The sequence below is a fragment of the Erigeron canadensis genome, chromosome 9 (genome assembly GCF_010389155.1).
Source record: "Erigeron canadensis isolate Cc75 chromosome 9, C_canadensis_v1, whole genome shotgun sequence".
In the NCBI taxonomy this organism is placed as follows: domain Eukaryota; kingdom Viridiplantae; phylum Streptophyta; class Magnoliopsida; order Asterales; family Asteraceae; genus Erigeron; species Erigeron canadensis.
This window is the reverse complement of record NC_057769.1, coordinates 27,323,927-27,346,778: the sequence shown is the minus strand read 5'-3', so window position 1 is coordinate 27,346,778 and position 22,852 is coordinate 27,323,927. Positions and strand designations below refer to the sequence as shown.

The window sequence follows — 22,852 nt, the reverse complement described above, 5'->3', positions numbered from 1 at the left end:
AGTACTTTACCAATTACCCTTTAGGATACATACTGGCTACTCGTATATCCCTTTAGATAGAGTTACCATTTTATTGCTAATGGTTGTTTACAAATAATCATCAAATGAAGATTTCAAGATCTAATCCTTTTCTTTATTATTATTACAGGTCAAAATCCGTTGATCAAGAGCAAACACATTGTACATTAATATTGCGAGAATTGATCGCACATTAGTATACCCATTTTGTATTATGGAAGTTAGAAGAATGAACATGAATATGAGCTCCCACGAAAACAACAATGGTAGTTCTACAAGACGGCATACAGGGGTAGAGTATGATCATCGATTATCATCAAGTAATAACAATTTTGGAGGAAAAAGGGTAACGTTGGTATCCAAACCGAAGAATAGGAGCAGCTATTTCAGCATTGAATCAATGATGGTGCTTTTTGGACTAACGGTGTCGTTGTTGATCCTTCCTTTGATACTTCCACCACTTCCACCGCCTCCATTCATGTTGTTACTCCTTCCGATCTTCATTTTGGGCGTGCTTATGGCCGTCGCCTTCATGACCTCTTCGTCGTCTCTCAATGCTCGTCATAAAACCGGCGTTTAGTTTGACGGTTGAACTAATTCTTTATTGTCAATTATTTCCAAAAATATTGGCTGTTATTATTACTTTGTGTTAGCTTAAAGAGATGTAAAGAAGAGGCTGATCATACTTTTAGATAATCACAGAAAAAATGTTCATCCCCAAATGCATATGTTTGGTTTATGTTCTAAAATTTGTAATTTTGGATTTTGTAGTTATCAAATTGTAATCTAGGCCATATTAAAAGAGTTATTTGAAAATGCTAATAGTTTTGTATCGATTATACGGTAAGTTATCTTAAAGTGAGTTGTTTAAGATGCCAACTAATTGCTTATGTGAACTCGAAGGAGTTTTACAATTTGAATTCCTTTATTTTTACCATGTGTTAGATAACTAACAAAAAATCATAACCAAAAATGTCAAACCTTTGAAAAGCAAACTTCTCCTCTAGAAGGAAGAAACGCGCATTTTTTGATGTCCATTCTTTGCATCCGCAAAGTTCTCTTTTGAGTAGTGAGTAACATCAAATTTGTAGGGTTACGACTAGGTAAATTATTTTGATAGAACGTATATGCAAATAGTGTAACGATCTACCAGGAAAAACTATATTGGGTTCCAAGTGGAAACGTGATATATATACACACACATATGCAACAAGTTTAAGTTATATGGTATATCTTACAAGATTGAACTCAAAGCCGCTCCTAACGATTTAAGTGCCCAGGACCAACCGTGGAAAAAAAAAAGAAACCTTAAATCATCCAACATTTTGTGCTAAAAATATGGGCCCGTTCAGGGTTGGCCCTCCCCAAGGCTCCCCCCGACTTGAACGGCTAGTTACACTTGCTTGAACAACTAGTTACCCTAGTTCTGTACGACTATAATTTGTGGTATAGATTTCATGTATCAAGTTTGGCTATACATTAGACCAGGCCTAATAAACGACCTTATTAATAAGTGCAACCCTTTTGTAGGACACTATAATTATTATTAATTATTATATATATAACTAGATATGATATGATATTATCTTAATCTTTTATTATACTAAAATACAGTTGTTTTAATACCTTATTGACCAATCACAATTCTTGATTTTTTAAAGTTGACTATTGTTTTCAATTTTGACTTTAATTTACACATTTTTATTTTCCATCACAAATTTACACTTTTTAATCAATAATTATAATATAATAAATAAATAATAATTGTTAATATATATCCAGAATAATAACTAATATTTATCCAATCGAATAATAACTAATATATATATATATATATATATATCCAATTGAATAATAACCAGTATATATCCAATAATATGTTCTATCATATAAACATAAAATTAATTAAATTAACAATAAATAAAGATTATTGTAAATAAATTAAGATTTTAAGAGTAATTGTACTATTATTTTTTATTGGAGTGTTTTTTAGTAATAGTAAATAACTTCGATGAACATATTTTTATAAAATATTTCAATATAAAACTCAAAGTGTTGATATATAGATAAATGTTTTATTACTCAAAATAGTGTATTAAATTTTAAACTATAATAAATTAACGTCTAATATTGATAACACCGTAAGTCTCGTGTCTTAGACACGGGCCTAAAATCTAGTATATACTATAAGACAGTTAAACTAATGACTTATTAACCAATCAAATAGCTCAATTTCATCAAATTGACTCTCGCTTGTGTCATCATTTAGATTAGCTATAAATTAAAAACTCTAATAATTATTATCCAAATATATTATTATATTAGTATTTATTTTAATTTGTAGAAAAAATCTCATTAATTTACACTTTTTTTTGTTTTTCATCAATAATTTACACTTTTTAGCCCTCAATACTTAGTTTATATTTATTTTTAGCACCAACTTGGGGGGATTTTTTAAAAATTTACAAAAGGTATTTAAATTTAATTTTTAAAAGTTTCAGTTTTCACTCAAATCAAGAATCCTAATTGTTATCAAAGAGTATAAAAACAATCTTAATTGTTATCTAATTATCATAGGACATGTGATTGAAAATAAACCTATTTGTGTTATGAGTCCGCATCATGATCAAATACATAAACTTGAATGTCAAGTACAATATAACAAATATGTTTATATTTTAATTCCTAGTTATCTTTAATAATAATATCAAATTATGAGTACAACTGGTTTCAAAAATTCTATAATAGAGAAATTATTGTAGCATGTACTAACACTGGTAATAGAAAAATTATTTGCAAAGCATAACACTTAGAACTGTATACGTTCAAAATTGTAAGCTTTTATAAATTAAATGTATGAACATATAATATTGATAATATCGTAAACCCCGTATCCAGTGTTGGACACGTGTCTAAAATCTAGTAACAAGTGATGTAGGGAAGAAAGTGTCCGTTCTGCTTCAACACTTCATATGCCTGCCGGCCCAATGAATACAGGGGCATAGTATTTTCATAAGTTAAATGTATATGTCGAGGATCTTAAAATAAAGCAACCAAATATAAAATATTGCAAAATTTATCTTATTTACATGCATTGGACTTTCTAGACGTTATTTGATTGCATTTTAGTTGCACATGGGTTGTTTAAACATGTTGCATTTGCGGTTTCAAGTGGCAATACTCAAATCTTGTAATGTTTGGAACAATTAAATTAATTTAATTTTAAAATGAGATATTGTTTATTTTGAATACCAAGATTTCCAATATAATTATTTGATTGTAATAAGAATTTAAAAAACACCAAACTAATTTGGTTCAAACCTAACCACGAGACTCATATATTAGGTCTTCAGTAAAGCTTGAAAAGTAGTTAAATGTGTGATTATTTTGAGGTTGGGGTTTTAAAAAAAGGAAATGGAAGTATGAAAGTGATATATATAGATTAAGATATGTTTTGAAAATATCAGGTTGGTAATCCCGACACTAATCTAAATAAGACCTTACACTATCATGAAAATGAACGGGTTACAACAAGCTAGTTGGCGAGTTAGATGTACTGATCGACCCAACAACCTGAAATTGGTTTTAATTGAAACTATGAGATGTTCTCATCTATTTTTTCATTATCTTTTCTTTGGTTGTCCAACCATTATTATATTTTTATTACTTCGTGTTAATTTTTCGTAATCTACTTGGATTACTAGTCTAAGTCTCTATATGTAAATCTTCATTGTCTTATCGAGAGTCTCTTTTTTATTCATAGAATCTAGTTGGCTGTTAAAAAATAAAAAAAACTAAACCCGTATAGTTGTAAATAGATCAATGTCTAAATTAATAACGAATCTGGTTAAGATACATATTTTTGACACAAATGAAACACGAATTACCAACCCTAAAAAATATGGGTCTAAACACATGACATGTGCGTTTTTCTTTTTTCTCTCTTATCTTATTTTTTAATATATATATATATATATTATCATTTTAGTAACCGCATATTTTCTCTAAAATCTATAACTTATAAAAACCTAAAACAATTATTACCCATTACCAATTTCTAATGCAAACTAAATTAAAACCTGATTGTAATTTCAAAGGGGCTTCTGAGAAAGCCGTTTGAAAATTAATGAATCTAAAAACAATTCTTTCAGTTTTTTTGTTGAGTCACCAAGACCACTGTTTTGTAACTTAATATTTTTTTTGGATAAGAAAGAAATTAACATAGAAAATTCCAGAGATATTAGATATCGTTTTTGTTGTTGTAATACGAGTATATGTTTTTAAAAGTATAATACATTAATACAAAAGATATTAGCAAAAGACCAATTTGTTCTCTTCATAAATTTGGCAAAACTTTTATAGCGATTGACAAAAGTCAAGTAAAAAGTGTAAAGATTGGAAACACATTCTTTTCTTGATAAAATTTGCTAAATTTGAACCTTCTCAAAAACTTAATCATGTAAATTATTAGTGGCGGTTGTACTCTTTTAATCTACTGTAAAATGAAAAATCTAGTCCCTAACCACGGCCCAGTTTTTAGAAACTTTAGAATTTAGACGAACCAAACTGGACGTAGGTGCTGCCGTGGTTCCCTACTTTTGTTGGCCTCGGTCGAGATTTGCACACCCCTAATGGGAATGCATCAGATGCTGGAGATGGTAATAATGTCATGGAGCTTCACATCTCTATTGTCATATCACTTCTACATGATCATTTGGCATAGATTCAAGAGGATCCACAAAGATCCAAAAATTTCTTCTTAAACAACATATTCATTGTATCATGCATGATGCAAAAATGGAGGAAGATGTTGCTCTAAAACAGCCAGAAGCTCTTGTCTCTGGCCTGCCTCCTCCATCACTACTCCTCCTAACCGTTTAGCGGCTTCCACCAATTGCCCGCGTAACTGTTGGGACAACAAACAACCACCCGCCGTCACACACTTCCTATACAGTGGCAGGTATGCTATTGCAACTCTTAATGGGCCAGGCAGATCCATTAAGCATAATGGTGACCCACCCCATTTCATGATACTAACCAGGTTGAAGTAATGGACTTGACCTTGCCTCAACCCGTCAAAGAAAGCCGCCTCTGACCACTGCTCTTGAAGAAAATCACGCAGCTCGGGGGCAACCGAGTCATCATCTGACCTGGAAATGCTGTCGGCAACTGCATAAGTGGCAACTGGGTCTCCAAGAAAATTGGACTGGAGGAGAAAGGCGACACCATCAAGGGACCCACCGCTTCTTTCGCCGGCTGCTTTAAGAATTTCAATGCTGAGAGCCGCAAGGACGTGTTGTGGAACGTGCGGGAGAAGATAAGCAGCAATGTCGACTTGACTGCTTGAGGTAGCGGCTGTTAGGGCTAGACACAGTTCCATGTCTCTGCAGCCTCGTTTTACAAACCATTGAACAACCTGCATGCAGCCCCTTTCTGCTGCTCTCATCAACGGGCCTAAAAAAGCCATGGCATTTCCCTCTTCAACTAAGCATTCCATAGTACTGATCTTTCCATAATGTGAAGCAAAACCCAAAGCCAGGTCAACATCTACATCCAAGCTGTTCCTTTGAGCAATCTAAAAGTCACCTCCCAAACACAGAAAGCAGCACAAAAACAAAAGGAGAGAAGTGAGCAAAAAAAAGTTGAAGTACTACTGTGCTAATTGAAACTACAAATGACTTGTAGATAAAATACAATACAACACATTGTGAATCAAATATGAAAGTTTAGATTGCAGCAGAGAGATCTGATGCAATCAGTGTTTGAGTAAGCTAATTGTTACGGCTTTATAACACAGAATAAGCTCACAATCTGGACTGAGAAAAACATTAGAAAATGTGTTGCCCAAACTGTGCCCACTTTGCCACCTTCACATTTACAATATACATGTAAGAATATTTGATTACCTGCAATAATATACGAACGAGCTCAGTGCTTCCAAAACGCGAGGCCTCAATAAAGCATTGGTTTACATTATCTGCACCACCTTCCACTAACATGGCAAGCAACCCTTGAACTGCAGTTGCTGACATACCTGATGCCCAACCAGGGTCAAATGAACTGGAGAAAAGAGTAAGAGGGAAGCAAGCTGCATCAAATGCCTCTGTGAAGTCCTTTCCTGTAAGGTGATTACCAGCAAGATCCAAGAAAGTCTTGAACGCCGATAGCTGTAACTGAACCTGAACAGCAGAGTTCTGATTCACCCTATCTTTGTTCCCTTGGCAACGCGAGTGAAAACCTATACATTTCAAAGCCCATTCAGTAAATTTCTGGACCTTGGCACCAGCTTCAGCCTTCAAAACTTCATCCCCGTTACATTCCTGCAGCCGCTCATGCAAGCTGCACATATAAAAATCCAATGTTTACACAAAAACCAGATATAGACATAAACTCAACTAATATAAGACCAAGGTCAAGAAACCCACGGAAAACAAGTTGGCCCTTTTACTATCAAAAAAAAGTTCCTCGGGTGTTTGCTGTATTCACAAGACCATCAATCTTGTGATAAAATTTTGGTAGGGTAATAAGCTAAACTCTTGACTAAAAGTACATAGAAAATATAAAAATTGAAGAATCATAGAATATCATACAAAATAATATAAACTCTAACTGGCCTTATATTGGTCATTTCCTAAAAGCCATTCTGTAATGTAAAATAATTAAGCAGTCAACATGAAAGATATATATGACGGCTTGCTTGTTCATAAGACGTGTATGACAGTCCCATTATCAAATGCAACCTGACTAGTATAAACTGCATCATCATATTATAATTCCCAGTGTTCCACAAGATGGTGCAAGAGGGCACTTTTCAACCGCGAATATATGCAAATACCCACATTGTTGAATATGTACCAACCAAAATAAAATTCATCACTACTATGAAGTCTTACAACGTAAGCTTTTTAAAAGGGGTAATGTTGCAATGTTCATTTAGCAACAACCAACCAACGTTATTCTGAAAAACTATAAAAGAATCTTCATCAAGTGATAGCTATGCAAACACACTTGATTAGCATACTTTTCTCCTAAATTCATTTATATTTACTAAACCACATTGAAAAATCCTAGAGAGACATCAAGAAATTAACAGAAAGATCTTATCAAGTCTCTAGATATACAAAACTAAATGTTATGTCATTATGATATTCCATATATATTGATCAAAATAAATACAATTATGCCATAAAAAAGGATGCTTAAATGTTAGCAGGTCATACTCTCGCAACTGAACCAATCAACTAACTTGTATCTATAAGCCACTCTTCTAACTTACATTTAACATAGGCAGATAGCAGAAAGATGTGTAGATACAAGAATAGGAATATTGTCAATATGAAAAAGAAACAAATTAGTGAATTAAAACAAAAAGGATTACCGTCGTGCCATCACAGAAACAGTGTCTGCAAGGCTCATTGTTCGACTTTGGCATGCTGAGACACAAGAAGCTAAAAATGAAGTCCTAAGAGCCGCCCTTGTAAAGTCAGAAGCACCATTGGAGATAATACTTTTAATCAACCCTGTAATCCCATCAAGCTCCTGATGGGTGCTCAAAAACCAAATTGAATCTAATGAAATGCACAAAGCATCATTAAGCGTTTGCGGGTCAGCTAATGATATCAAACTCTCTGCAAGTTCCCAATCATGTGAACTCACCGCACCCTGAAACAAACGCCCCAGCTCAATCCTGTCTTGTCTACTAAGCTTCTTCTCTTGCACACATTCCTCCACGTTTGTAATTCCCGACTCTGTCGCTAGCAAGCTAGATTTAAGTTTACTTCCATGAATACCAGTACAATTCACAAGCGGGTCCTCTCTTGAAAACACCACATTTTCATCCCTTTCGTCTGACTTGCATATTACATCAATATCCGGATCATCTGTTATCACCTCATCGGTTTCCATTTCATCACCAGACTGACCCACCTCTTCATGGTTCGTATGACTCCCTAACAGAAACACAGCATCCTCATCTCCCATAGCTTCCACAACTTTCTTTTTATCCATTATTGATTATCCACCACCACTTCTTTCCAAATAAATACTTACAATCACCAAATCAAACCTCTAGAAGAAGCAGCAGCAGAATTCATCCCAATCAAATCCCTCAAACCTTATCCAAGTTTTTCGGTTTTTCCTATACCATAAATACCTCAAATATTTCTCCACCACATCAATCTAATCTCGACAAAACCAATGGATTCCCAACAATGATTTGTTTGATCTAGAGAAAAAATAAAACCCTTCCAGATTCCTAAAATGTTCACGGTTTGTCTGATCTAGGCCGTTAAAATCTTGCAAAATACAATATTATGCATCTCAACGCAGAAAACCCACATCAAATAACTTTATATTCATACGAATATACGAATACCCCTAATCTTCATAAACAATAAATGCCGCTGCAATGTGTAAGAGCAAGAAAAGCCTAAAACATCAAACCCAAATAAATACAATCAAATCACCAAAAAACAATAATCATCTTTTTTAAAAAAAAAACACAAATCTAAAGATTTTAATACCAAATCATAACCCGCCTAATACATCAATCTTTTTTCCATTTATCTGCAAATAATGAAAACAAAAAAGGGGTTACTTTAAAAATTAAAACTTGGGGTCATATACATGTACACACATCTATAGATATAGAACCATATATATTTACATAAATATAAGTGTATATCATGATTCAAGATTTATCTGTAAATTTGGAAATAATTAAAGGGTTACTTCAAAACTTGAAACTTGGGGTCATATACATATAACCAAATATATACATACACATTTATTGATATAGATATAGTCCCACATATATAACATAAAAATAATTGGATATTAAGAAAAGGGTAACTTTAAAAATTGGAACTTGGGGCCATATATATACATACAGACATATATAGATATAGAATCATGTATACATCAAGATTTTTAAGAAATTATTACCAGATGGGAATGAAGGATTGAATGATTGATGAATTAGGGTTTGAAAGGAGAGTGTGTGTGTTTTTTGATATGTGAGAGAGAGGTCATCCTTTGGCTTTGATTGGATTTTAGATGATTGGGTGGGTGGTTTTTTTTTTATGCAAAAATGAGTTTTCTTTTTCTCACCTTTACCTTTACCTTTCCCCTCTCTCTCTCTTTTCTCTCTCTCTCTTCTTGTTGTTTTCTTGCCCAATTTGTTGTTTTTATTTTAGTGCATATTTTGCTTTTTTTCTCAAGAAAAATGGTTATATGTTTTGTGTAAAAACGTATTGAATGGTTAATGAAAATGGCGAAAAATGAGTGGGTTGAATTTAGTTTGAGGAGGTTAACGTTAATTAATAGATGAAAAGTTGTTGTTTGAGGTTTTGTTAAATTTAACAAGGTTTGGAAAGTTTACATAAATAGATTAACAATAGTTTTAACATAATATTCCTTTAATATATATTTGGTTTGTAATCATTAGTACTATCTTTCCATTTTTAGGGTTTGTTATAGTTAATGCACATTAAATTGAAAATTATATATAAATAATCATTAAAAAATTATGTATTACATACAACATTTTATTATGGATTAGTTATGATCCTTATAATTAAAAACTATATGTGGCGGCGATGGTGTAGTGGTGGGGAGACTATTGGTGTTAGATGGCGTCAAGTGATGTAGATAACTAATATAAAAGTAATTGATGTAAATGATTAATGGTGATATTTTAAAAAATAAAATACTAATAATGTAATTTAATCATTAACTTAGACATTTTCTTTCATGGGACTATTCTTTTTATAAGATTGTATCGACAATTAGCAATCTCCTTACAATTTTATTCTACCATTGCTTAAATTAATTATTTTATTTTATTTATTGCGAGGTTGTGTCACATCTTTCCCTTAGGTGTTGATGTATTAGGCTATCTCTCGTGGTTAAAATGTCTTTAGACATATTTCAGCTAACATATCATATTTTTAAGTTTCTTTACAATCCTTTCAAATCTTTAGATTTTTTTAATTTTACTTTCAACTATACAAATATTTTTAAATATCCTTAAATATCTTTACATTTTTCATCTCACCATCCATTACTTAAATTATGTATGTCTAACTAAGCGATGTCTATAATAAATAATAACTCTTAGGTACTAAAAAACATAAAACATAAAAATTGAATTATATTAAATTATTAGAAAATAAAGTAGATTAAAAAAAAGCAAACACAACTCCATGATTATAACTTGGGTATTCTTTTACAATTCCTTGATCTAACAACTCAGTAGAGTTTAGGTATTAGTTTGGATTTTTTTTTTCTTTGTGTGTAATAAAGTTTGATGATATAAGCTAGAGATTTAATAGCATATGATGAAATTTTATGTTTTTCGTCCATATAAAAAGGATAGAATTTGGGTAATAAGATGAAATTGTTAGGTTTAAAATTAAATTTAGGGATGTGACTTAAAGTTATCATGTTTGAATTCGTTCATATAAAAAGGATAGAATTTGGGTAATAAGATGAAATTGTTAGGTTTAAAATTAAATTTAGGGATGTGACTTGCAATAAAGTTATCATGTTTGAACCAATTTCAATAAATTTTTTGAAGAGGGGTGTAGACCTCAAAAGTATACAAACCGTATGGACGATTCTTGTAAAAAAAAATTAAAATGATAATATATCTTTATATATAATAAAGTAAGATTGTTTTTTAAACTATTTTTAGAAACAATTATAATATGTCATGTCTACAAATTTCTTTAAAATATTTTTATTCTATTTATGATGTCATATTTAATTAATAATCTTTTTAAAGATAAATAGCCCATTAAATATTTTCAAAATGTTTTGTTTTATTTATGATGTCTACAAATTTATTCTTTTATTGGAAATATAGTAAATTATTTTTAATATAATATTTTAAAATGTCTTTTTTTGTTTTATTAATGGAATAGGTACTACGGAGTAATATATATAAATTATTGTTTTAATTAATTTAATATCTCCAAGCCGATTTATAATACATCAATAACAAAAATTATATACACTTTTTAAGATTTTTTTTGCTTTTAAAATTTTAGTTAAAATGTCCGGGTTGAACCCGGGTTGATTAGCTAATTACATAAAATAGCATATAGCAAAATACTTGATGCTAAAACAAAATTTCAAATACATTATCTAGGAAGAAACACGAGAGTCGAGACAACAACAAAATCTTAGATACTTCTGAGTTCTGACTTGAATCCATGATGACGAAGAAGACATGAGAAAATCCCACAAAGGTCGAACCACCGGTTCTCACCTTATAGTATTTTTTTTATATAATTCCAAATAAGTCTTTAACTCTAATTTTAAAAAGCAACTATTAACTCATTCATATATTTTGTTTTTTTTTTTATCAATTAATATTATTTTGTTTGAGTTTAATCACATTTAACAACTAAAGATGATAAAGAAAGGCAATAACTCATCAAATTATGATGTTTTTTCCACTACTATCCTTTTAGTTATTTTCACTATCTTTTTGATTCAATTTTATCGTTATTCCATTCAGTCATGTTAAAATTTGGCTCCGTTATTAGACATGGTATTAGATTTTAAACGCTACAAAAGGCCAATGAGGTTGGTAAAATTTTAAAACTTGAAGAGTTTTTTAAGGTTCGAATTTTACTTATTATATTAGAAAAAAATATATATCAAATTAACCAAAATAAGACGTTTATTAAAATACTACAAAAGTTCTCTTTTTGAACAGTTTTGAAACAAAATATAAATGTACTATGGTATCTTAAACTGACGTCTTTTTGGCTAGTAACTCGTTCACTCAAAATAAATGTTAAAGGTAGATTCAAGAACTCACCTTCACCATCTAATTCCAAAATCCCAATGAAAACAATTCGATGTATCTTAAATTTTAACATTCAAACAAGAATACATACACCCATTTTTTTCACCTATCACCATAGGCTATAATTGTAGTTGCAAATCCTTTAGATGGTAACGATGTTTTTGCAAGGCTAGAACAAACTTTACAGTGACGGACCAATTTGGTGTGATGTTATTGTCACTGTTATTCTCTTTCTAAATGATAACATTTTGTATTCTTAACATTAAAGACGGCAAAACATGAAATATCCATCAAAGTTTAAAAATCTACTATTGTGGATTATGTTAGCATGTTCTCACAATTTAATGCAAATTCTTTCTTGTAAATTTTACAAATGTATGCAATTTTTTATATTAATTTCACAAATATATGCAATTATGTATCATTACTTTTATTTTATTACGGGAAAGAATGAATGGACGAATTTTTATCATTTTCTTTTCTTTTCTTTCTAAAGGCTTATCGCTTTTTTGTCACTTGATATAGTTGGTTTGAGTCAATTCAATGAACTTTAATAATTGAATAGTAAATTAGATATTTGAAAATGACGAGACCTTATATCTATTACTTCAATGATTACAATAATCGTCTTTCAATATATTACATTTAGAAGTGTTTGGTATTGCGTTTCCAAAATAAAATCTGCTTTTTCAAAATAGATTCATGCAGGTACATGCTTCTCCAAAACTGCGTTTTCATAGCCAATAATCACTTTTTCATACAAACTCTTTTTTAGATTATTTACGTTTTACAAACGTAATAATCGGATAATCATTTTATAACGTAATCCCAAACACCCTCTTATTGTAACTATTTTTTTTAAGGTTTATATCAAATATCACAACAGAGGTCTAGACATATTGTTTTAACTGAATCCATGCTAGAAAATCCCTCACCTAATGTCCAAAGGCACAACATATCAAGAGAAAACTTAGTCTTTCAAGACTTGAAACGGGGTGTTTCCAAATGCAAGAACTCATAGAGAGATTTTCTTATGATTAACCTATTAACTCAATGATTTATTGTAACTAATCAATCCTACAATTACAACTTTTTAACAAAACATATACTCGTAGTTTTAATTTAACATAAATACAGTTATAATATCAAAACCAAGACAAATGACCATTGGCTAAATTTACAGCATATGTCACCTCCCACTAATAGTAATATATGCAAAAGAGACCCAAATAATATTTTACACCAATTTCTCTTGGCTTATATGATTTATATGTTTGATGTCATGAATTAAAATCCGAGGATATGTACTAGATATTTAATTTAAAGACTCCCAAGGAATATTTTACCGAAGAGTATAGAGGCAACAACATTTCTATGGGGAGCATAGTTACTGATTTTGAGATTTTAGATATCCGGGGAAGATCATTAGAAATTTAAATTATACCCATACTAAAATCTTTAAGTGTTTTGTTAAATACGGTCGTAACTGGTTATAGTTAAAGTGCATTAAGCCATTAAATAGTTGTACTTTTATCATGAAATTTAAGGGGTGAGCTTTTAATATGAAAGGTACAAGTTTTTGATGCACATTAAGTGTAACCCTAAGAGTTATATTTAAAACAATTTCCATACTAAAACTATAAATCACATTGTTGCGAGGGTTTGCAATTTTAGTCAAGCTAAACGATTGATTCCCTATGCCGATATTTAGTAAATAAACAAAGAGTGATGATAAATCCTCCTAATAGACCAACCTAATTATCCTCCTAATCATATGATGAAGCCATATGGAAAAATCAAGGAGGTGATGTATGAAAGATAATGAGTGAATTACACATGTCAAGATGATATGATATTAGGAGGATTATTAGGCTAAAGTTTTAACATGATCAATCGTTTTCCATAAACAAAATGACTTGCAGCTTAGAAGAAAAAAAAAATCTGAATTAACATTATAAAATAATAGATTAAATTGATGTCCACGTGAACTTTTTAAAGGAAAACATCAACTATCTTGTCGTTCTCAACATTAGCTTAGAAACTACCTTCAATATTTAAAACTATAACTTCGCTAGCCATCCCATGATAGTGTAAGTTCAATAACTTCATTGTTTAAAGTATTCTCGATATTATTTTAATTTCCTTATATTTATGGACGGATCTACGTGGACAGCTGCCCCACTTCGATTGTGATACAATTTTTTTTTTTTGAAGCATACATTTGTAATGTTGTTTCTAAGAAAAATAAAAATAAATAGAGAATACATATGCCACATTTATAATAATATATTTAAGTCTATTGGTTGGAATTCGCTAATCTTGGAAGCATTAAATTTGAGTATAATCAGCTCCGTTTCCTCGAAATCATTCATTTGATCAAAATTTGAAAATCCGTTGAATTCTCAGTGTAATTCTGATCCAATAAATCATAAAATCATTAAGTTTCTTTCGGTCCGTGACACATTTTACTTCCGTTGATTTATAGGCACAAGTTATTACTTATTAGGACTAATTCATGAGCATATCACAAAGTTGATCTGTAAAATATGAAAACAAACACCATAGAACTCTACATTAAAACGTACAAATTGGCATCTTGATGTCTCATTTGCTACGTCAAAACTATGACAACTAAGACTTGCAAGCATATAAGTTACTTGATACGTCGATAAGATCACTCAGCCACCAGTTAATAGTAAAACAAACATACAAAAAAGGAGTTGCGTCCAGGAAGGCATGAACGACAATTTACAGATTCTGAAAAAAAAAACAAATCAAAAAGGCATCAAGGGCATAGTATTTCAGTGCCAGCTTTGATTTTGAAATTAGATTGTCCGCCTAAATAACCCAGATTCAATCCCAAATCGCTCCCATTAGAGTCACTCTTACCCTTAGTTCGGCTAATTTCAACTGTGACACAAAATCTAGTTTCAGTTTATAGTGGATTGGCATCGTTGAACTCCATTCAGATATAAGAGAATGAACAGCATTCCACACAGCCAAGGATGTGAACGAAACACGAGTCATATTTTACACAAAAGTACAAAGACAACCTTCTTAAAACACTTGCATATGGTTTTATATCTGAGAGAATAGACGTTTAAAATTTTGAAATTTGAAGTAAAAGTTCTTTCCACCACACAGCGTTGTCGGCCTTTGTAAAAGTAGGGGATCCAAGGTTTCTACTCTTCAGCAGCACTTGCAGCACTTAGGTCTACATTCAGATCAAGAACCTGCATGATAATAAATGTTAGCAACAATCCTCGAAATCAGGGTAGCAATTTCAACCTGTTGTGTTCAATGGGGTAACCAAACTTTTTATGACCTTCAAAATTGTTTCACCAAAACATTATACAGAGATTTTTTTCTTACACTGACAAGCTGTTGTTTGGCAAATCTATTCTAAAGCTATAAAGAGTACAAATGTAAATAGAGGTTTAAAACAAGCTAGTGACTTACAAAAAAGTTGGGAGATGCCAACTTGCCAAGAAAGGAAATATCAAACAAAACATATCAATTCAAAAAGGTGGAATCAAATGCATACCTTTCCGGTTATCATTGAGTACATGTTGAGCACATCAATAACAGTTGACTCAAAGTGAGTTGTCGCATCATAGCTCTGATGAACATGAGAGACAAATTACAAAACAGTATACAATGTCAAACAATTTTTTCAAAACAGATGTGTACAAAAAACTCACTGTGGATATAAAGCAATTATCTAGAGATGGCTCGTTGACTGGTTCGTATCTATCATACATATCATAGAAGATCTCATCAACAGGCCCTAGAAGATCAAGCCCTGGCTTTAGTTCAGTTTCGGGTTGATCAGTTTCAGCGTCTGTAGATACAAATGCAATGAACTTCCCTTTGGGAGCAACATTGTGGGAATACGAACAGCAAAAGAGATACCTACAGAATGCATAAACGGTTTAGTGTTAATCTCATACTAAAAGCAATGAACTGATAAGAAGGTATTATAAACGGGACACAACATTGTCTACATTTAAACAGTCAGCCTGCCCCAACCCCTTGTGATGTGGTACACGACCCACCCATTATAAAACTCTAATTCCTACAGTCACAGTAGAGTGAGTAAAGCTAAAAATGATACGAGTTGACAACTGAAAACATTTGTAGTATACTGTTATAAGAAAGTGCAGGTCCCATGTGACATATTGGCCAAAAGCAGCAAGTGTCTGTGTCGGGATATAATCACTTTTACTTGGATAAATTCCTAAAGGTACCTAAAGCATTTTTCTGACATCTTGATAGCAAGCACATTAAACCATAAATGAACTTATCCAAGCTCAAAGAAATTCATTTACTGTTTTACTCACATGTCTGATCTGCGACCCAACTGCTTCTGTGGGAGAATAACCTGCACCGAGTGTGAATCATTGGTGTTTGGAATGGGGTGACTCATAATGCAAATTGCTCTGGCGACTTTCCCCACCTTCCTCACCTGTAAAGAACAAATTTTAAATGATTCTGGCTAAACAATTGCAACAAATAAGTGAATTCATACACTCTGATACCCTTGAAACCCTCAAGACACATACATCAAGTACTTAGCATGGCAAAGAATGTCAGATGGTTTCTAGTTTTTAGTCTATACTAAACTTTATTGGATGAGCTCAAATGTCAGATGCTATTTAGCTTTTAGAATACAATTGCTTTTAGACTCTCTATATGATAGAAACAATTTCAATACCACTTTAAACACACACAAAATTCCCCAAAATAATTATGTATACATGGCTTATCATCTAACGTACGATCATTTATATAAAATTGACCTCAAAGAAAGTTTAGCCATTTGATTTGCTGTTGTACACATCTTTGAAGCAAAAACTAAAAGCAAAGTGATTCATGCAATCAAAAATGGAATAATGCCAATTAATTCTCTACTCAGTTTAATTACTCTAAAAATAATTTACATTGCTTTCTTATAATGCCAGATTTCATTAACTTACACCGGTCTAGCTATATGCATGACTAGAAACCAAATGATCAGACTTAATAAGGTAATGGAAAAAAATAGATTAAACTTCATTCAGGACATTGAAATCCTTGAGCTTGAAACTGAAGCTGTAACATTAATAAAAAAGGTAGATTATATTCAAATCCCAATATAAATCAAAATCTTTTACAAGGATCAAAACTCACTTTATAATGAAGCCGTTACCAATTGATGGACGATAGACACAATACAATCATGTATAGAAAAACACTATAACTACTGAATCTAGCAGCCTATGTATAACATAATATGACATTAACATCCATCAGATAGAAGATAAGATATTGTACTCATACAGAAGATATTTGAACATAACTATGTAAACTCCCATCCCCCTACTTGGGTAAAACCTCTTTGATGCTTATACAGCTCTCTTTTAAAAACTTCGAAGGGGAAAAAACGGAAGCTAAACCAGCTCTATAATACCGAGACAACTGGTCTCTTCAAGCTTTAAAACAATAATGACAATTTACTAGGTAACATTCTGATCCAAGATTAAAAATAGCTGTAGATATGGAAGGTGATTGTAAGAAGATTGATAATTCACTGTACCAAAGACCCATTAAAGAAATCGCTTGCTACTACAATTTATTTAATGCTTATACAAATATATTTTATTACGTGTGCATGAGACACTCTGGCCAGTACTGAAAAAATAGCTTATAGTTGCCTATTAAAGGCAATTGAGTAATCTTTCTCTTTCTTTTTGACATGACTTTGCTTTCTATATCTAAAGAAACACCTGCCAATTCTGTCACAAATATATACCAGAAGAAAAGTACCTTGTTGGGCAAGTAAGAAGGATCACAGACAACTTTTTTGCACTTGACTGTTTCGCCCTCTGAAGTAACACCACAGACCTTGCCTTCCTCGTCAAACTCGACCTGGTATTAGCAGGAATAATTCAACTTTGTAAAGCCTTCGTTACTAATCCTAAAAGATGGATATCATTCAATAAAAGGCAAAATGGAGGTACCTTGCACTCAGGTTTATTCAACATATATGTTCCACCATAAACAGCACTGAGCCGAGCAAATGCCTAGAAATATGTTAGAAATTAAACCCCCACCTCTTACTTGTAAAGCAAGTGACTCAATACTTTGCTACTTTATTCATAAATAAGGAAAGCAACACGATAAAGAAAACAAATAATAAACGTGCTTTTGAGAGAGAGCTCAAGTAACATGTATCAATATATTCTACCTGAGGAAGCTCGCCTAGTCCATACAAAGGATAAATGTATGGTGACCCTCCTTGAAAGCGTGCAAGTGACTCGGCATAAAGCTGGTGAAAATGTCACAATAAAAAGCTGTTAGTCTCCTTGATTTTTGAACAAAAAAAGAAAGGGCACAGTTCGACAACATGTATATACCTTCATTCTCTTCACTGTATCCAGAGCAGGTTCATTTAAGTAGCGATCATCTCTGTGCAAAGCTAGCGAATGGCCAATGAAATCCACAGTGTTGTCATCAAGACCATACTTACTGCACAGATATTATAAATGTATGAAGCCTTTTATAGAAGAGATACTAATACATATTACAACAGCCCACTGCTGCTATAGTTCAATTCTTTTATTCTTAGACAACTAGCAGTTACAGCCATGAACTCCATTTTGACATATCTATAGATGGTAGGATATGTAATCAAATATAAATAAATCCCAACATATATGTTTCTCAATTATCTTATTTTGGGTGGAAAACTGAAAAGAAACAATTAATATATACTGCCATATATGTTAACAGAATAAGAAGTTTAAACTAATAATATACACTGCCATACATGTTAACACAAAGTTTCATTCCTAACTCAATTTCTGACCAACATCAGTTAATTAACACATTTGTCTTTCCTTCTGCCTTTAAATTGCCACAATTCTGGTGAATCGTGATTATTGTATTCCACTTTTTTTACTCAATTGCTGGGGTTCACGTTCTGTTGACACTTTCTTGGTCTTCAATATATTTTATTAAATTAATCAAGTATGATATGAAAGTGTTATACTTAAAGTAATTTGTTACAAATCTAAAATCTTACAGATATCTCATGTTCTTTATGCCTCTGTAATATCACAATCTAGCACTAGTCAAACATTATGATGCGAAAGTGATCCTATTTCAAGTAATCCATATAGATGTTGTATTTTTTGCGCCAACGTAAACCACAATTTCATACATCATAGATGTGGATAAACATTCCGGAATAATACTGCAGAATATTAATCCAGAAGATAATTAAATAACATAAGATGAGAGAGATGGAGGTATAATGAGAATATTACGCAATAAGCTCTCTAGTCGTCACTCGTGTCAGGTCCATCCCCTCGTGAGTTTTGGGATCATTCTCGTTGTAGTCCTGGACATATATGAAGAACTTGCGAGCACGGCGCTTCTCAAAAATGCCCATGAGAGGAGACTTAAGCGCCTCCATGTCAGTAGCAGGCACTTTTTGCACCTATGCAGTCGAGGACACTTCAGGAATATGTATAATGATAAACGGTCGTAAATATATAACCAGCAGGAACTTGCGGGCATTTAAAATAGATAACATACCTTTCCTTTATTATAGACAAAACTACCATCGACTGCTTTGAAATAGAGATACTTTGTGACATCAGTGTGAATGAGGACACGTACTAAAGCACCATTTGCCATAATAAACTAAATACAAAAAAGTCTCAAGTTAGAAACATTAAAGGATAAAATATATAAGATTCAGACTAGAAAGGAATAAATACCTTAGGAACCATGTCTACATTGTAATCTCTGCTGGAACCTAAGTGAGCTGGAGGCTTATCGCTTCCTCTAAATTTCTTCCAGAGCTGTAGGTTTATAACTGCCAATGTTACTAAGATCTACACGAAGCTGCACTTTATGCCTCGTATCACATAATGAGTTAAAAAAACAGAACCTGAATAAGATTGAGCGACGTTGATTCTCCCCCATAATAATCATTCCGGTCCATGTGCAAAACCTGATTTACAGATATAAAGTATAAGACACTGACACACTGTAGCTCCATTTGGTAAATAAAGTTAAAATTTTCATCTTGTATGGAAAATTAATAATTTACTAAATTTGAAAAAGACTAAACAGAATCCTTTAATGCTATTAGTTAAGTACAGCACGGCAATATGCACTACATAAAAAAAATTCTTAGAAAACCTTTCAGCAAAGACACGTTCACCTCGATTTCAAGTCAGGTGACAAACTCATTCAGACTGTAAACTTTTTCGTTGGGAAAATAACAGATAATTCAAATCTAGATGGTCTCTGGAATTGTTATTACTCCATTTAAACTTGTCCCCAAAAAAGAATGTTTTTGTTTAGGTAAATTAATCTAGTTCTCTATGCTAAACAGAATTAACTGCAAATAAATAAAACTATGTGCGCTTCATAAGGGTGAAATTGGCATTTAGCTATTACAAATTGTATTAATTATACATTCCTCAAAATCCTGCTTTTTTTCCTAGCAGCCTCCAGTAAACTATATTAACCAAAGACCTGGGTTTTTTGAAAAAGATATAGGCATTCATACTTGAAGAAAGCGGGATGTGTACACCCGTAACTAAGATGAAACTCTTAACCGTTGCATACTTAAACTTAGTTAATTAACAAGATATATATACATTAATTACAGAATTACCTACAAAACAATCAATGATAGTGTTCCTAGTTTGACAGCAATATGATCCTTGGATCGGTCACACTAAAAAATTAAACTTCGACCTTTTAAACAACTTTTACAGATATGATTAGCAGTCCAAAGGACTACCGTGGATTAAGATTAAGACTTGCCAGTTGCCGCCGTAAATTATAGTGGAGTATATAAAACACACCTACTATATGTCTTAGGTTTCCTCCAACCAAACACATATATCGTCATTTCGTCATTTGAGCACTTAATTTGCAACATGGCATGGCAATCCTACATATATGCTAACATCAAACAACAAATATAACATCAACATCATGTACAAACATATACGAACGACCCATCGCAAACTTCCCAAAATTTACCCACATACGTATGATAAATCAATCGTAAGAGTTATTTAGGAAAACAGCGTTGTGTTGTTTGTAACTTTTTATTACCATTATGACATGTGGTTTTAAACTTTTAATACAAACTTTTCCCCAATCACATTTAAGTTGATTCTTATTCATATAACATTTCAGATCTAACTTATACGAATTTAATATCAACAACAATTCAATTACAAAATTGGTTCGCAAATTAACGGTTCGAATTAACTATTACTAAAAAAAGTCACAACTCCATTCCGAGAAAAAATTTCTCATAAAATGCAGTAATTCTCAAATCATTGAACCAAAATATCCTCTGATAGTCTGATACATATTATGTGCCATAAACATATCTACATGAACATATTACACAATACATATATCTATATACTATATTATAAAGCAAATATGGTTTCAACTTTCAATTTCAACAATGTACACATGATAATACATAATGTACCATACATCAATGCCTACAACTTTCTCTCTGCTCCATAAATCATTTTATTCCACTAATTCTTTCAAAATCTTTTATCTCAAAAACCGTATATCGATAAATTATAAAAATTATATGGGTGTTCTTAAAATTTCATGCTCTTTCATTAGAGATGTCATTCGATATACTTTAATCGAATTTTTAAATCCGAGGGCGGAGCCCGTACGGCTAAGACATTTGGCAACATCTCACCTCCTATGACCTATCATACTCTGACCTATCATACTCTATACTCTATGACCTATCACCGTCACCATCTCACCGCCGCAACGCGCGGGTACTTGCTCTCGTATATATATATGTGTGTGTGTGTGTGTGTGTGTGTGTTTGTTCAATAAATTAATCAAATATTAAGTGAAAAAGTGATCATTTCAGATCTGATCATCCAAACTAGTAATCAAAGACGAATATTGATCTAAATAAACGAATTATCTATACACGTATATATATATATATATACACTTGATTTATAGTTACAGTTTACAAATCTGTTATAGTTTTCAGATATATGTTAGTTTATATAGTATATATATATAATCAGTACATATATATAAACAGTAAATGATTAAAATATTAAAATTGAAAAAAATTGAATGAAATGGATGATTGATAGTATTTACTTTGAGACCGTCAACGGAGAGAAGACCACTGAGGATGCATTCTTTGAGACCAGTTCCGAGCACAACGACGTCGTATTCTTCATCCATACTTGATGATTTCCGATTGGATCGTGCAGATCGAGTGTGTATTTAATTAAGCGATATATATAGAGAGAGATATATGCAGAGTAGGGTTTTCTTTTATGATAGTCAAAAGCGTGTCTGATGGAAGTTTTTATATGATGACTCGCAGATAGATGCTTTGCTTCGTGGTGGGATATAACTAGACCAACGTCACACTTAAGGGGTGTTTGGAATCAAAGCTTGTAAAATAAATTATGTGTATAAAAATAGGTTAGCACGGTACCTGGGCGATGTGGCGGTGGTCTAAAAATACACTAGCACGATACTAGCACGATGCGGTGGTGGTCGTGGCGGCGACAGTGTGATGATTGACGACTGTTGGTGGTGGAGCAACGTTGAGTTATGTATATAATTAATGTAAAAGGTTAATTGACATAATTTAAATGATAAAAGATTGATAGTGTCATTTAATAATTAATGTTAAGAAGATAGTGTATGTGAAAATAATTTTAAGAGTGCCAATATTTTCACCACTACAAAAATTAAAGAGGGTTATCTTTTTTATAATATAAAATAATCTCTTATCTATACTACTTATTAAAGAAAATACCCCCATGTTGAAAGTTACATGGGGGGAATTGTCTAAAATACTCTTCCATGTAGTATTTTCATCTACCAGCCTTAAAATATGTAATATTTTTACTTAGCACTAAAATATTTTTACTTACACTACCCCTTAACATTTTCTATACTACTTATTAAAGAAAATACCCCCATGTTGAAAGTTAC

The 22,852-nt window shown here is 32.0% G+C and overlaps 3 protein-coding genes across 4 annotated transcripts; 1 reads left to right on the top strand and 2 right to left on the bottom strand.

Moving 5' to 3' along the window:
* Positions 1–253: 253 nt before the first annotated feature.
* On the top strand, positions 254–598 carry LOC122583461 (ARGOS-like protein). Its single transcript, XM_043755862.1, has one exon. It carries the CDS (start codon positions 254–256, stop codon positions 596–598), a length of 345 nt encoding a protein of 114 aa, XP_043611797.1.
* A 4,076-nt stretch (positions 599–4,674) lies between these two features.
* On the bottom strand, positions 4,675–9,124 carry LOC122581128 (ankyrin repeat protein SKIP35-like). Of its 2 annotated transcripts, none has more exons than XM_043753284.1 (5): positions 8,962–9,124; positions 8,541–8,583; positions 7,397–8,446; positions 5,925–6,357; positions 4,675–5,593 (listed from the first exon to the last, which is right to left on the bottom strand). In XM_043753284.1, exons 3-5 carry the CDS (start codon positions 8,023–8,025, stop codon positions 4,799–4,801), a joined length of 1,857 nt encoding a protein of 618 aa, XP_043609219.1. In that variant the 5' UTR covers positions 8,026–8,446; positions 8,541–8,583; positions 8,962–9,124; the 3' UTR covers positions 4,675–4,798. The 2 variants fall into 2 exon arrangements, with proteins under 2 accessions (XP_043609219.1, XP_043609220.1); XM_043753285.1 differs by having other exon boundaries at positions 7,397–8,420.
* Positions 9,125–14,767: 5,643 nt separating this feature from the next.
* On the bottom strand, positions 14,768–22,198 carry LOC122581233 (guanosine nucleotide diphosphate dissociation inhibitor 2). Its single transcript, XM_043753407.1, has 13 exons — positions 22,001–22,198; positions 19,770–19,832; positions 19,597–19,680; positions 19,412–19,519; positions 19,141–19,313; positions 18,229–18,340; positions 18,060–18,140; positions 17,833–17,895; positions 17,639–17,740; positions 16,174–16,298; positions 15,535–15,745; positions 15,378–15,452; positions 14,768–15,066 (listed from the first exon to the last, which is right to left on the bottom strand). The coding sequence occupies exons 1-13, from the start codon at positions 22,085–22,087 to the stop codon at positions 15,016–15,018; spliced, it is 1,335 nt and encodes a 444-aa protein (XP_043609342.1). The 5' UTR covers positions 22,088–22,198; the 3' UTR covers positions 14,768–15,015.
* Between the last annotated feature and the right edge of the window lie 654 nt (positions 22,199–22,852).